The following is a 15,415-nucleotide window of genomic DNA, read 5'->3' on the forward strand; positions in this document are numbered from 1 at the left end:
GACATGAGAGGCAGTTTATCTGGTATTATTGACTTTAATGATACATTGGTAGTGGCATACTAAAAAATATTCATCTTGAATGGTAATTTAGAATTAAAATTTGATAATTATTTAAGATTAGCCATACTACCAAGATCTTTGTGTCTTGTTTGTTTGGACCAAATGCCATAATGGTCATTGTGTGATGTGGAGCAGTGAGTTCCACTTCTCCTGTAAACTGATTTACATCAGTTTGAGATCATTTGGCCTTGGACTATGCCTCAGGTTCTTTTACCATAAAACAAGGGAAAAAATACCTCAAAAATGGTTCATAATAAAGACCTGGCCACAGGTTGGCAGATCCTTATTCAAATTCTATAAGTAATTTTTAAAGTTTCATAAAGTATACTGATTGGATTTGGTCAATATCTGCCTAACCATGCTCTTATTTTTAGACACTGATTAGTGTAGCTGGAAGTTTTCCTGTATCTCGGCCTGCTGGCGGTCAGGACAAATTTCTCCCACTCACATCCCCAAAGTAAACACACAGAGGCTTATATTAATTATAACTGTATGGCCATGGCTCAAGCCTTTTGCTAGCTAGTTCTTATATCTTAAATTAGCCCATAACTATTAATCTATGTATCACCATATGTTCCATGGCTTTACCTGCATCCCATTACATGTTGCTCCTTGGGAGGCTTGCTGGCATCTCCCTCTGCCTTCTTCCTGTCACTCCCTTTGAATTTTCCACCTGCCTGTAAGCTGCCTTGCCATAGGCCAAACGGTTTTATTTATCAACCAATCAGAGCAGCACATATTCACAGCATTCAGAAAGACATTCCCCCATCAGATTAGTTTCAATATTTTACTGTTTTAAGTATAAATCTTGAAGGGGGACTTTTCCTTATATTTAGATTTATTCTTTACATTGATTCTTTAAGCAAATTTAGATTTATTCCTTATATTGATTCCAGAAGTAGAATAATGTGAAAAAGAAATTGTATGACTCTGGATACATAGTTAAATATCTTTCCAAAAGGCAAAGCTAGGCTGGATATGATGGATCATGCTTGGAGGTCAGTCAGCCTGGGTTATACAACAAGGGTCTGTCTCAAAAAACTTGGAAAAAATAATAAAAGGTAAAACCAGCTTATATCCCTACTGATAATATAATATAATATCCCTACTGATAATATAATACAAGTCATCATGTCCCCATAGGTGCTGTGGAATAATGCTTTTGTACAATGTTTTAATAAAACGCCGATTGGCCAGTAGCCAGGCAGGAAGTGTAGGTGGGATAAGCAGACAAGGAGAATTCTGGGAAGAGGAAGGCTGAGTCAGGAGACACCATCCCACTGTCTAGGGAGCAGCATGTAATGGCACACAGGTAAAGCCATGGAACACATGGTGACATATAGATTAACAGCAATGGGCTGAGTTTAAGTATAAGAGCTAGTCAGTAGTAAGCCTGAGCTAATAGCTGAGCAGTTTTAATTAATATAAGCTTCTTTGTGTTTACTTGGGTCTGAGCTCCTGCAAACCGGGTTGAACACAGAAAACCTTCCGACTATATATGGGTCTTACTATATAGCCCTGGCTGGCCTGGCTATGTAGATCAAACTAGCCTTGAACTCACAGAGATTTGACAACTTCTTCCTCCCAAGTGCTAGGATTAAAGGTGTGTGTGTGTGTGTGTGTGTGTGTGTGTGTGTGACTTTCTAGGAACATTTTACACAGCTTTTTAACACTGGCAAATTTGATAGCTTCTACCCAATTCTTGTATTTCTGTTATTTCTTTTTATGAGTCACCTACCCTGTCAACAAAGGTTTTCTAATCAGCTCTTCTGCTTACCAAGTTTTAAAAGGTCCCTTAAAATACCGCAGAACTTTTGCTACCACATAGTCAATGACATTTGAGCTCTCAATACTTTCTTCAGAACTCTGGAGTGAGAAGTTAGAGGAAGACAGAATGCTTGAGTCTACCATAATTTCATCCTGTCTGGAAGAATTTCCTCCATGAATTCTTGGAATTGCCTGAAGAAGAAGAAGAAGAATTATAGAGTTTTCCATATCCCAGTACACAGTCAAAATTAGTAACACAGGCCAACAAAATGGACCAGTGGAGAAGGGTGCTTGCTGCTGAACTTGACAATTTGAATTAGGTCCCTAGGACCCACATGATGGAAGGAACGGACCCACTCCCACAAGTTGTCCTTGACCTCCATGCACATAAGGGTACCACTTATCTCCAAGAGGAATCAGAAAACTCAAGTGAGCTGATAAAATGTTTAATGAATACTATTGTTTGTGCTACTGACATTAATGGAGAATGCCAAATTTTGTAATTTTCCTAGGAAATTTACAGTTTATGGTTTTATGTGTGATTTTGGCAAGAACTATTCAAGTAGCATGTACATTGTATTCTCTCTCTCTCTCTCTCTCTCTCTCTCTCTCTCTCTCTCTCTCTCTTCTGGCTTTTGGTCTGGTTTGATTTAGTTTTAAAAAAGAGTCTCGCTACATATTTAGGGTGACTTCAAACTCACAGTCCCGCCTCATCTCTGAGTGTCACACTTACAGGCATGTGCTACTGCACCTGGCTTAATTATTCTCTTAATAAATTCCCAAGTGCAAATAATGTATTTTAAAAATCATTTTAATGGAACCAAACTTTAAATTCAATTTGATATAACCTCTAGCTGCATCTGGATCCAACATAGAGTTCTAAAACAGTGGGTAGACAGGATTTCTCTGTGTAGCTTTGCGCCTTTCCTGGAACTCGCTTTGGAGACCAGGCTGGCCTCGAACTCACAGAGATCCGCCTGCTTCTGCCTCCCGAGTGCTGAGATTAAAGGTGTGCACCACCACCGCCCGGCTTCAATTTGATGTAATCTTAAGAGAACTATTTAAGAAATGCTTTTGAATAAATTCCTCTACCAAAAATATAAAGGACAAATTAAAATAACAAATTTAATAGTTCTATTTTTGTTTGTTTGTTATTGTTTGAAACAGGGTTTTGTATAGTTCTGGCTGGCCTTGGGCTTGCTATATAGCTGAGGATGACCTTGAACTCCTGATCCTCCTCCTCCTACTTCCCAAATGCTAGGATTATAAGTGCATGCTACCATACCTGGCTGCAATTCTAGTTTACAAGGGAATAGTCTGAGTAACTTGTTCACTTACTTGCCTTTTAGTAAACATAATGCATAATGCCTAGTCTAATACATAATTGTATATAAACTATAAATAAGAAGGGGCCATAACTTTCTTTTTTTTTTTTTTTAATTTTTTTTTTTATTTTTTTCTGGAGCTGGGAACCGAACCCAGGGCCTTGCACTTGCTAGGCAAGCGCTTTACCACTGAGCTAAATCCCCAACCCCCATAACTTTCTTATTTGTTAGAATTTGTGAAGTACACAAAGGCTTCTTTTCAACACTTGCAGGTGTATGATTTGCACTTTGCTTTCCATGATGAAATAAGAGCTGCTTTGAGAAGAACAGCTTTTACAGGCAATTCTTTAGTTTAGCATAGTGGCTGAGCCCACTGATTCTGCAGCAAAACCCACTCTGCTTCCCATAATGCTCACCCTGTGTGAGCTGATACAATCTGTCTTCTGTGCCTCATCTGAAAATTGGGAAACTCAGTACTATTACCTGCTGTGGTTTGGGTGTGATTTATGCCTTTGAAAACTCGTGTTCAAATTTGATTCTCAATGGAATGTTACTGAGAGATATTGGAGCCTTTAGGAGGTGATGAGATCTCACTGAAGTGAGCTACATCTAGAAGCACCGTGTCAGTTATTATAAGCACAGGCTGTAGGTTGTTATGAGGCAAATCTGGCACCTCCCCTCTTACCAGTCCTCAGTCTCTCTCACACAAGTTTGACTTCCACACTGCTGGCTTCTCCTTCCTAGCATGCACAGAGCCACACATGACTCACTCCAGAAGCTAAGAAGATGATCTTGGACTCCCCACTCTTCAGAATTGTAAAGTAAATAAGCCTCATTTCTTTGAAAATTGCTCAGTCTTCCATTTTTTCCCTCCCTTCCTTTTCATCCCATCTGCCTCATGACCTGTGGTGTTAGGGATGGAGCCCAGATCTTCACACACAGGGATGGGGTGGGACAGAGTCTTGTTATGTAGCCCTAACTAGCCTGGTACCTGTTATATAGCCCAGCCTGGCCTTGAACTCTCTGAAATTCTTCTGCCTTGGCTTCTAACTGCTGAGATTACAGGTGTGCACCACCATACTGGGCTTGTTTTGATTTCTTGAGTCAGAGTCTTCTGTGAGTGAGGCCAGCTTTGAACTCCTGATCTTCTTGCTTCTACCTCTTAAGTGCTGAGAAGATTACATACAGGCATTTGCCACATCACTTTTAACGTGTTTGTTATGAGTAGCTAAACTTAGCTTTCAAACTATGCTACAACTTGCAGGTTGACAAAGAGCAAAATGTCAGATTCCCTAAAAATAGGCTGAGGTCCCAATGCGAGTTGATTACTAAAGGGATCAGGTACAACTTTTAGGAGGATTAGGAAAGCAACCTGGAAAAGAGGGGGATGCTGAATAAAAACATTGCCACAGTCCACCTCTAGCTGCATCTGGATCCAACATAGAGTTCTAAAACAGTGGGTAGACCAGGAGCTGGTAACAGGAACCTAAGATGATTAGCCTTGGTGTCAACTTTATTGGGGCTGGAATCAATTAAAAGATATGCCTCTTGATGGGTCTATGATAATATTTCCTGGATAGATTAATTGTAGTGGGAAAGACCCTCCCTTTGAGTGGGTGGCATCTTCCTGCAGCTGCCCTCATATGATGAGATCTGAGGGGAAGACTCTTCCCTTTCACCTGCCTGCCTTCACTCCCTTCTGGTGAATGCATCTGCCCTACTGCTGCTGCTGCTGCTACCACCACTGCAGCTGCCACAACCACTGCTATCCTCTGCTGATATCAAAACCCAGCTGCTTTAGCTTCCTGTGTGGAAATCCAGGAGTCCTCCATGCCTTCAACACTAGAAGGATGTTGCTGAGGTGTCTATCCTAGTGGACTGAGTAGCTACTGGTTCTCAGCCTCTTGAATATGCAGACCACCATTGTTAAACTACCCAGAGCATATCATGTAAGTCAGTATAATAAATCTCCTTTGTAATATTTATTTGCTCTATCAGTTCTGTTCCTTTACAGAGCATCACACACTACACAGAGTATTGCATATTTAGTTGCTATGCCCCATGCTTCTTGTACCCTTCTATCTCAGTGCTAACCCCACAGGAATCAATATATCACTTTTGTATAACTAAGGCGATGTGTGTATGGTCATAGGCATGTATGGCTCAGAATGAAAAGCCAGCTGTTACTTTTTGCAGCAAAGAGTTAATGATCAAATGTGAGAGTCACAGCTTAGGTGCAGTTTAAGATGACAGTATGTTTTTAGATGGTATTTAATTTTAAAACCCTTTTTAGGTCTATTTTATGTGTATGGATGCTTTGCCTACATTATGTCTGTGTACCAAGTGCCTGTGCATGCCTGATGCCCGAGGAGGTCAGAAGAGGGTGTCAGATCCCCAGGAACTGGAGTTATAGATGGTTGTGAGTCACCATGTGCTTCCCAAAATCAAACCTGGATCCTCTGTAAGAACAAGTGCTTTTAACCACTGAGCCACAACTATTTAATTCTCCAGCCCTGATATTTAATTTTTAAGGTGTCTTAGTTTATTGCATGAAAAATTAATAAGTGCTATAATTAACTTTTTTAAAAACTATGAAACTCACTGACTTTACAGACAAACATTTTAAGGTGGCTTCCAGTGTTCCCATCTTAGTGGAAAAACTGAGGCCTAGAAAGGTTAAAGACCTTTTCCAATCTTTCTCAGCTGTTAAGTTTTAGAGACTAATTTTGATTTTTATTTAATTTATGAATATGGGTGTTTTGCCTGAATTTATGTCTGTACCTCACAAGCATGCCTGGTTCCTAAGGAGGTCAGGAGAGAGTATCAGATCCCCAGGAGCAGTATTAAGGAAGGTTGTAAACCTCCTTATGGTGCTGGGAATCAAATCTGGTGCCTCTGCAATAACAGAAATGCACTTAACTGCTGAGCCATTTATCCAGCCCCTGATGTCTAATTTTGAACTCTACTTTATCTACAAGTCTTCTTTCTTAAGTCTATATTAGCCAGTTCAAGGTGTCACTATCATCTACAACCCTATAACTATGGGAAAAATTAGTCATTTTAGATTAAAATACTTTCATATTCTATGACCTCATGCCCCTCAGTATAGGACCCAGAAATGCTAGGCAAATCCACCACTAAGACACATTTCTAGCCCTTTATAAGTTTTTGTTTTGTTATATTCTGCGACAGGGTCTCACTAAGTTGTCTAGGCTGGCACAGAGCTCATTATGTAGCCCATTCAGGCCTTGAACTAAATATCTTCCTACCTCAATCTTATGGGTAGCTGATGTAAAAGATTGAGCCATCTTTCTAGACCATGAACTGCGTTAAGTTAAGCAGGCTTGGATGCAATCACAATGGAGTAATGTGTATTCCTCTGGAACTTGTTTTCAAATTCAGCTGTAATCAGTAAGTAACTAGCAGAATAGAGGTAGCACATGTTATTTCTGCTCTGGGGTCCTTACCTTTGTTGAATTAAAGATGTCCTCAGTCATTGGGTTATGGCTTGCTAGTTGAGACACCCATCCAAACTGCTCTCGCATCTTTTCCATCAGATATGTGGTGTCTTCCAGATGATACTGGGCCATCCAAACTATCTGATCATATTGCTGATTGGATACATTGACTAATATCAGGGCCTCAAGGAATTCTATGTGTAGTTCAGGTACATCAGGGCAGTCTATAAAGGAGGTAAAGAAATAGTGAAGAAGCAGTCCAGGAAACTTGAAAGTAGATGGGGTGGGCTTAAGACCCAGAGCTCTTAGTTAATGCTTGTTGTTTGTAGTAAGTAATGTTGCCAGCATCACTTTCAAATGAGACCTGGCTTAATTAATTGTTAATTATGCGGTTTTATAGAGCAGAAGTGGGTGAATAAAGAAAAGACATTCTTGTTAAAAATCTCACATGCCGGCCAGGCGGTGGTGGTGCATGCCTTTAATCCCAGCACTGGGGAGGCATAGGCAGGTGGATCTTTGTGAGTTCGAGGCCAGCCTGGTCTACAGAGCAAGATCCAGGAAAGGTGCAAAGCTACACAGAGAAACTCTGTCTCAAAAAACCAAAAAACCAACCAACCAACCAACAACAACAACAACAACAACAAAAAAAACCCCAAAAAATCTCACATGCCTACTGCCTATATTTTAAGGGGACAGTGTTTGGGGTGTGGCTCAGGACTAGACTGGACAGTGCAAAGCCCTGTTGACCATTAGCCCTTCTCCCAAAAGAAACTTGACAAAAGCAGAAGCCTCTGCTTTGTCCTTTCCACAGCATTCTCTCCATCCTATCAAAGGGGAAACTTAAACACATAAGCACAATACAAGTGGATGTGTGAGTAAAAAGAAATCTTTATAGTAAATTTACTTAAGATTGGGACAAAATGAATAGTAAAACAGTGAAAATCATAACTAGTGATGTTTGGAAAAACATTTTGTCTTACATGTATCAAGTATGATATAATTATAGCTATGGGATTACTCATAGAATAATTAATTGATAAAAATGTATGACAGTTGCCTTTGTTTTGTTTTTGGTAAGGAGGATGGGTTCTCACTTGATAACCCAGGTTGGCCTGGAACTTGGCTACGCCAATCAGATTGGTCTTGGTCTTGAACTTTCTATCCTCTTAACTGTCTCTCAAGTTCTGGGACTACAAGCATATGAGCTACTATGCCCTCCTCAAATAATTTTCTGTTTCTGTGTTTTGTAATAGCAGAACTTTGAAGAAAACAAAACAAAACAAAACTTAAGGCACCGTCTTGGTTAGGGTTATTATTGTTACTAAACACTATGACCAAAAGCAACTTAGGGAGAAAAGGCTTTATTTGGCTTACAATTCCACATCACTGTTCATCACTGAAGTTGGGATAGGAACTCACATTGGGTAGGAACCTGGAGGCAAGAGCTGATGCAGAGATCATGGATGCTTACTGGCTTGCTCCCTATAGCTTGCTCAGCCTGCTTTCTTATAGAACCCAGGACCACCAGCCCAGAAGTGGCCCCAGTGGGTTGGGTGCTCCTGTCTCAATCACTAATTAAGAAAATTCCCTGTAGGCTTGACTACAGCCTCTTCAGATGGAGGTATTTTCTGAATTAAGGGTCCCTCTTCCTTGATGACTCTAGCTTGTATCAAGTTGACATAAAACTAGCCATTATAGGCATTCAGCTAGAGAATGGATAAATTGTGATATTCCAACAGACCAATATACAATGAATGAATTAATGAATGTGAGTAAAATATTTTTTACTTGGATAAATCTTACAAACTAGACTGAATGAAGATAAGAATAAATAATCACTAACATATTAAGACAAATTATACACGGCTGTGGGTAATAATCCCATATAATCCCAGCATTTAGGAGACAAAGGCATCCAGCTCTCTGTGAGTTTGAAGCCAGCCTGGTCTACATAGTGAGTTCTAGGCCAGTCAGGACTACAGAGTGAGGCTCTGTCTCAAAATGAAGAGAGGATATTCAGAATTTGGAAATACGGCAAAATAACGCTGCATGCTTTTCCAATGTTGTTGTTTAAGACTCCTTCTTTATTTCTCTAGGAAAATGATCCTTTGTTGGGTTTATAGTATTGAATAATGCCAGACTCTATGACACTAGATAGATGAAAATTATGGATTGAAGAGTTTTAAATTCTTTTATCTAGCAAAGATGTGAATCGTTTTTCTAATAATAATTATAATTACAAAGATTACACTGCTACTGTCCTCTCATATACAAACTAGCTATACGCCTATTTTTGCATTCTTATTTCAGCATTCTATCCTTGGTTACAAGTACCTAGCTCTTTGATTTTGGTGGGGATGGGGAGGTTGTTGGTTTGTTCATTTGTTTTGAGACAGGCTTTCACTCTGTAGTCCAGGCTGGCCTGAAACTCTGGCTGGACTAGAAGTAGTGGGCTCAATTTATTTATGTGACTCTTTTTTTTTAATTTTTATTTGCTTTTTCTGAGGCAGGGCTGGGTTCAAACTCTTTTTTTTTTTAAATTAACTTATTTATTTATTTAAAGATTTATTTATTTATTATGTATACAGTGTTCTGCTTGCATGTATCCCTTCAGGCCAGAAGAGGGCACCAGATCTCATTACAGATGGTTGTGAGTCACCATGTGGTTGCTGGGAATTGAACTCAGGACCTCTGGAAGAACAGCCAGTGCTCTTAACCTCTGAGCCATCTCTCCAGCCCAAAATGCCAAAATGCCTTCTTTTTTTTTTTTTTTTGAGACAGGGTTTCTCTGTGTAGCTTTGCGCCTTTCCTGGATCTCGCTCTGTAGACCAGGCTGGCCTCGAACTCACGGAGATCCACCTGCCTCTACCTCCCGAGTGCTGGCATTAAAGGCATGTGCCACCATCGCCCAGCTTCAAACTCTTGATTCTCTAGCCTTAGCTTCCTAAGTGCTGGAATTATAGGTGCGTGCCACTACACCTGGTTCATCAGTAATATTTTAAATTTAAAATTATAATTTGCAGATGTAAAAATTTTAAACATAAAACACTGTTAAGTATGGTGTATATATGTGTGTAATGTGTACGCATACACGGATATAATATATAAGTAAATATGTAAAAATAAAGACATAAGTACTAAACCTAAATTAGTCATTTGCATCTACCTTTTTTTTGAGACAGTGTTTCACTATGTAGATGAGGCTGGCCTTGAACTCACAGAAAGCCACCAACTCAAGCCTCCAGAGTGCTGGGATTAAAGGCCTGAGTCACCACACCTGGCTGCTGACCTTGAACTCTTGCTCCTCCTGTGTTGATGGGATTATAGGTGTGTGCCAGCACACCAGTTATGCAATTCTGGGGATGGAACCTAGGCTTTTGTGCATGCAAGTGAAGTGCTCTACTGAGTTACATCTCCAGCCACCCCACCCCACCACCACCCTTCATTTCCTTTATTTACTTATTTATTGTCTTGGAGCAGGATTTTATTAACTGTCTTTATAGAGCAGTCCAGCCTTCAAATGCAGCTGCTGGGACTCTGTTATGCTGGACGGCTCTAGCTGGGGCACTGCACATGGCTCTGGTCCCCTCCATTTCCTTTTGAGGGGATAAAAGGAATGTGACCTGGAGGAGTGACATAGTTAGGTTTCATCTGCTTTAGTAATGTTCAATCCTTAATGTAGGTGGTGGGTACATGAGTTTCATTATTCCTTTCTTTATATTTTTAAAATGAATTGCTTTTTTAAAATAAGTTTTAACAGTATGGGAATCACATTGGGACATCTGTTCCCTTCTATTTTATCCCTGTGACAGACAATTTATCTTGCACTTATGCTGCATTACCTGATATATGCCATATCTATTCATTCCTATAGTTAGGATCTGGAATATTTTCCAAAGACCTGAGACTTAAAGGCTTGATCCCTATCCTAGAGGCGATGGAAACTGTAGGAGGTGGAGCCTAGTAGAAGGTCTTTAGGCCATTGGGCCTAAAGGGCTCTTTCTTTCTCCTTTTCTCTCCTTATACACGAGGAAAGCGGCTTTGCTCTTCCACCGTGTTGGGCTGCCTCATCACAGGCTCAGAGCAACGGGCCCAACCAAACACAGACTGAAAATCCCAATCATATGAACCAAAGTAATCTTTTTTTCTCTGTAAGATAATTTATCTGGTTATTTTTAATGGTAATGTGTTCTGGAATATTATTTCACCTAGGCAAAGATATGTGACATTTGTTTATGCTGAAGAATATTACTTTAACTGTGTAAAGGTGTGTTACTTTTGTTTATGCTACATTTATTGAATTATGTAAAGATGTGTTGCATCTGTTTCACCTTGCCTGCCTAAGGTACCTCATTGGTCTAATAAAGAGCTGAAAGGCCAATAGCTAGGCAGAGAAAGGATAGGCAGGGCTGGCAGGCAGAGAGAGAGAGAATACATAGGAGGAGAAATCTAGGTTTCTGTGTTTCACAGTGTTAGGATTAGCACCATGCCCAGCCTTTTACATAGGTGCTGGAGATTAACCTTGGGTCTTGCTTGCACAACAACCATCCTGCCAACTGAGCTGTCATTTCTTCTGCACACAATCCTGCAAGTGGCTTTTAAAATGTATGAATAATAAAAGTCACTGATACTTCAGACAATAGCTTAATGCACAAAAGACCTTATGAAGTGGATCTGTTACCCCTATTTTTAAATGATAAAACAGCATCTCATTCACCTAGTCAACAATTCAGGGGGAATAAACTTCACCAGCTTTAGGTAACCAAAGTTTCGGGGATGTGGGACACAATAGTTTATAATCAAAACTATGAAAATTACTATCTCCCAAAAGTTATCCTATCAAGACAAATTCTAGATGTCAAAATTTTCTGACACAAATTCTAAGGTGGGGTAGACATTGGTTGAAGGGGGATGTGCAGAAATAGGTAAACACATTTAGTTAATGGATATTTCTTTTCCTAAAAGAGGGGCTGTGCTCCTATGAAGTTGATTGAAGAGGAAAGGGAATGAAACAGAGAAGAGAGAGAGAAACAAAAAGTATTCTCATTCTTGTCAGTAGCCCAGGGAACCTGCCCTTGACAAATTCAGTGCACCTGAGAACTGAGAAATAAGAGCCCAGGCTGGTAATACTAAGCAAAAGGGGGAAGGGAACAATATTGATGTTTAAGATACTTAGTAACTACCCAAACACTGCACTGGTTTAGTTTAACAAACTATAAAAACTACCTTTTGCCTATTAGTTGAGCATAGTATTAGAATAAAACCTCATTCTTCTTGAATTTCAGAGCATGCAAAGACTTAAGATATCTATGATGCATTAAGTCACAGGATGCAAAGATCTGTTTTCTTAACAGAGAACATTAATATGTAAACATAATTACCTTGAACATGGTGTTTGGGTTTGTTTTTGCTTGGTGTGTGTGTGTGTGTGTGTGTGTGTGTGTGTGTGTGTGTGTGTGTGCATGTGTGTGCGCACGCTTGTTAAGACAGTGTCTCATGTAGTCCAGTCTGACTTTGAACTCATTATAGAGCCACAGCCAGTCTTGAACTCCTAATCCTTCTACTTCTACTTCCTTGATACTCAGATTATAAACATATGACACTGTGGTAGGCTTTAGCAGGGTGAGAAATAGTTCGCTTTTGACTTTTTTGTTTTTGTTTTTCTTGTATGACTCTGGCCCAGGACCTCCTGCTTGCCCTTAACCGTATCCCCAGTCTAACCAGTATGATTAAATCAAACAAATACTACATTGAAAAGTTAAATAAATTTGAGAAATACTTTATAACTTTCAATATTATTCAAGGTATGTGTACATGTTTGTTTATAGTAAAAAAAAAATTTAAAAATACAGAGAAAGGTATGAAACTCATCCTTAACATTACAACTCAGTGGTAACCTTGATTCATATTATGGTATATATAATGGCATCTTATTTCTAAACATTACCTTTTATTTCTAATTATGTGGGTTGTTGGGGGTGTTTATGTGCACATGTGTGTAGATGCCCATGAAGACTGGAGATACAAGTGTTGTGAGTCACTGGATTTGAACACTGAGAACCAAACAGATCTTCTATAAGAGCAGTTGGCACTCTTGACCACTGGACCATCTCTCCAGCCTCTCTAATGATATTTTAAAAGTCAGTGTGTATTTTACATTACCTTGGTCAAGAGCAGAATTCTGTTCTTCCTCATTTCTAAAGAGCTACGTTTGCTGAGATTTACTCACTGATGAAGACAGAGGAGAGGCTGCAGACAGGTGGATAAAGAGTTTCTATCAATCGTACTGTGGATCTTCCGATTGGTAGAAATATTTCTGTGGTCTTTGTTTTGGAGGAAGTTGAGGGTACGAGAGCTTTTGAACTTTGCAGTTAAAGAATCTGGTCTTTCCTGAACTTTGATTTTGTTAACTTGCCCTATTTAGATTTAATTGTAAGCAAAGCTTAGACTCACCTGAGATAATTACCTACATTAGACTGGCCTTTGGGCATGTCTGTGGGGGATTATACTGATTATTAATTGATGGAGGAGGGCCCAGCTCACTTGGCCCTGTAGCAGGCCCCCAGACTTTAGCACAACTGATTCCATGATGGAAGTACCATTAAGGCTGTAAACTCTAGAGTAGACAGCACCACCTGCCAAAATGAAAACAAAGACCTAATCCATCCAAGTCCATAGTTCTGGGAAACTCTCTAAATGCACTAACCTTGATTTTTAGCTCCTGTAGTTCTGCTTCTGGCTAACTGTTCTTGTTAGCTGAAGTATGACAACCCAGAACATGGTTTTTGTGGTTAAAAGCTCACCCCAGCTACACAGTGAGGAAGAAAAAAAAAAGCTCATCCCAAGAAAAGCTCAGCGGTACACCAGGATCCCAAATGCCTAGTGTAGTTTGCCGGCCAGCTAATAAAGACTTTCTATTTACTTAAACCCATGTCAGAACAGTCTTCTCTGGTGGATACCTCACAACAGTGTTATCATCTGGGTAGGTGGTCCTGGGCTGTATGACAAAAGCTAATTAAGGTCCTGGAGAGATGGTTAAGAGCACTGGCTGCTCTTCCTGAGGACCTGGGTTTGATTCCCAGCATCCACATGACAGCTTACAACTGTCTAGAACTCTAATCTCAGAGAATCCAGCACTCTTTTCTGGCCTCTGCAGGTACCAGGCATGTATGTGGTACACAGATATACATGCAGGCAAAACACCCATACATATAAAATTAATTTTTTAAAAACTGAAAAAGGAAACTAGTTAAGCATGAGGCTGGAGCTGATTATAATAGTGCATGCCTTTAATCGCAACAGAGGTAGACAGATCTCTGTGAGTTCGAGGCCAGCCTAGTCTATAGAGAGAGAGTTCCAGGATAGCCAGGGCCACATAGCGAGCCAATGTCTCAAACAAACAAAACAACAACAACAACAACAAAAAGACATGAGGCTGTGGGCAAGGAATCAGCATTCCTCCATGGTTTTTGCTTCAAGTTCTCTTTTGAGGTACTGCTCTAACTTCACTCAGTGATGGTGTCTTAGTTACTTTTCTATTGTTTCGACAGGAAGACATCATGACCAAGGCAACTTATAGGAGAGTTTATTGGAGGTTTGCAGTTTCAGAGGGTTAGAGTCCATGGCCGTCATGGTGGGAAGCAGCAGGTGGCATGTTGCTGGAACAGTAGCTGAGACTTTATATCCTGGTCCACAAACAAGAGGCAGGGAGAAAGCTAACTGGAAATCACATGGGCTTTTAAAACCTCAAAGCTCATCCTCCAGTGACATCACCTTCTCCAACAAGGCCACACCTCCTAATCCTTCTCAAACAGTTCCACCCACTGGGGACCAAGCCATCAAATACATGAGCCTGTGGGAGCCATTCTTATTCAAACCACAGATCTGCAGACTGTAATCTGCAATAAGCAATAAACTCTTTTCCTCCCTTAAATTGGTTTTGGTCAGAGTGTTTTTATCACAGCCACAGAATGAAACTAGAGCAAAAATTGATACTGAGAGTAGGAGTGCTGCTGGGATGACTTCATGATGTAGCTTTTTATATCTTCAAACTATTTTGTTGGAGGATTGTGGAAGATTTTGGAACTTTGGGTTAGAAAAGTGGTTGAGGTTGGGCAGTGGTGGTGCACACCTTTAATCTCAGTACTCTGGGAGGCAGAGCCAGGCAGATTCCTGTGAGTTCGAGGCCAGCCTGGTCTACAGAGCGAGATCCAGGACAGGCACCAAAACTACACAGAGAAACCCTGTCTTGAAAAACAAAAAAAAACAAACCAAAGCAAAACAAAACAACAACAACAACAACAAAATAAAAACAAACAAAAAAAGAAAAAGAGAAGAAAAGTGGTTGAGTGCTCAGAACTTAATGGGCTGTTCCAGGAGGAGCCTGAAAAACAGTAATGCTGAGAGAGACGTTGTCTCTGAAGACCTATCTTGAGAAGTTTCAGAGGGAAGTAAAGACTATATCAAGACCCGGGATAGGGGCCATTCATGAAATATTTTGACTAAGAACCTGTGTATGCTGATCTGCTGGGGCTAAAGAATCAGCTTTGATTAATAAGAGATTAGTGCCATTGAGTGAAATTTTCTGTTTTATTGGGACAATAAAAAAAAAGTATATCCTCAGAGTTAGTACATAGAGTTGGTCCAACAGGAGCAGGCAATATTTTGAGTTGTCTGGATGGTATTTATTTTGAGGCTATGAAGGGGTCACAGAGAGCTTCAGAAGTTTGGCACCATATGGAAGGGTCAGAGTCTCTGTACAGAGGCAGGAAGAGGTCACTGGTAAAGGTTCAGCCTTCTTTACAG

The 15,415-nt window shown here is 40.1% G+C and overlaps 1 protein-coding gene across 1 annotated transcript in view; it reads right to left on the reverse strand.

Moving 5' to 3' along the window:
• Positions 1 to 259: 259 nt before the first annotated feature.
• Positions 260 to 15,415, reverse strand: part of Clul1 (clusterin like 1) — a 36,476-nt gene continuing 21,320 nt past the window's right edge. The window contains exons 7-8 of the mRNA XM_059278171.1: positions 6,620 to 6,834; positions 260 to 2,019 (exon numbers count right to left, since the gene is read on the reverse strand). Coding sequence (XP_059134154.1) covers positions 1,834 to 2,019; positions 6,620 to 6,834 — 401 coding nt within the window. The 3' untranslated portion in view covers positions 260 to 1,833. The remainder of the gene's footprint in view (positions 2,020 to 6,619; positions 6,835 to 15,415) is intronic.

This window comes from Peromyscus eremicus, chromosome 13 (assembly GCF_949786415.1).
Source record: "Peromyscus eremicus chromosome 13, PerEre_H2_v1, whole genome shotgun sequence".
Taxonomy (NCBI): Eukaryota; Metazoa; Chordata; class Mammalia; order Rodentia; family Cricetidae; genus Peromyscus; species Peromyscus eremicus.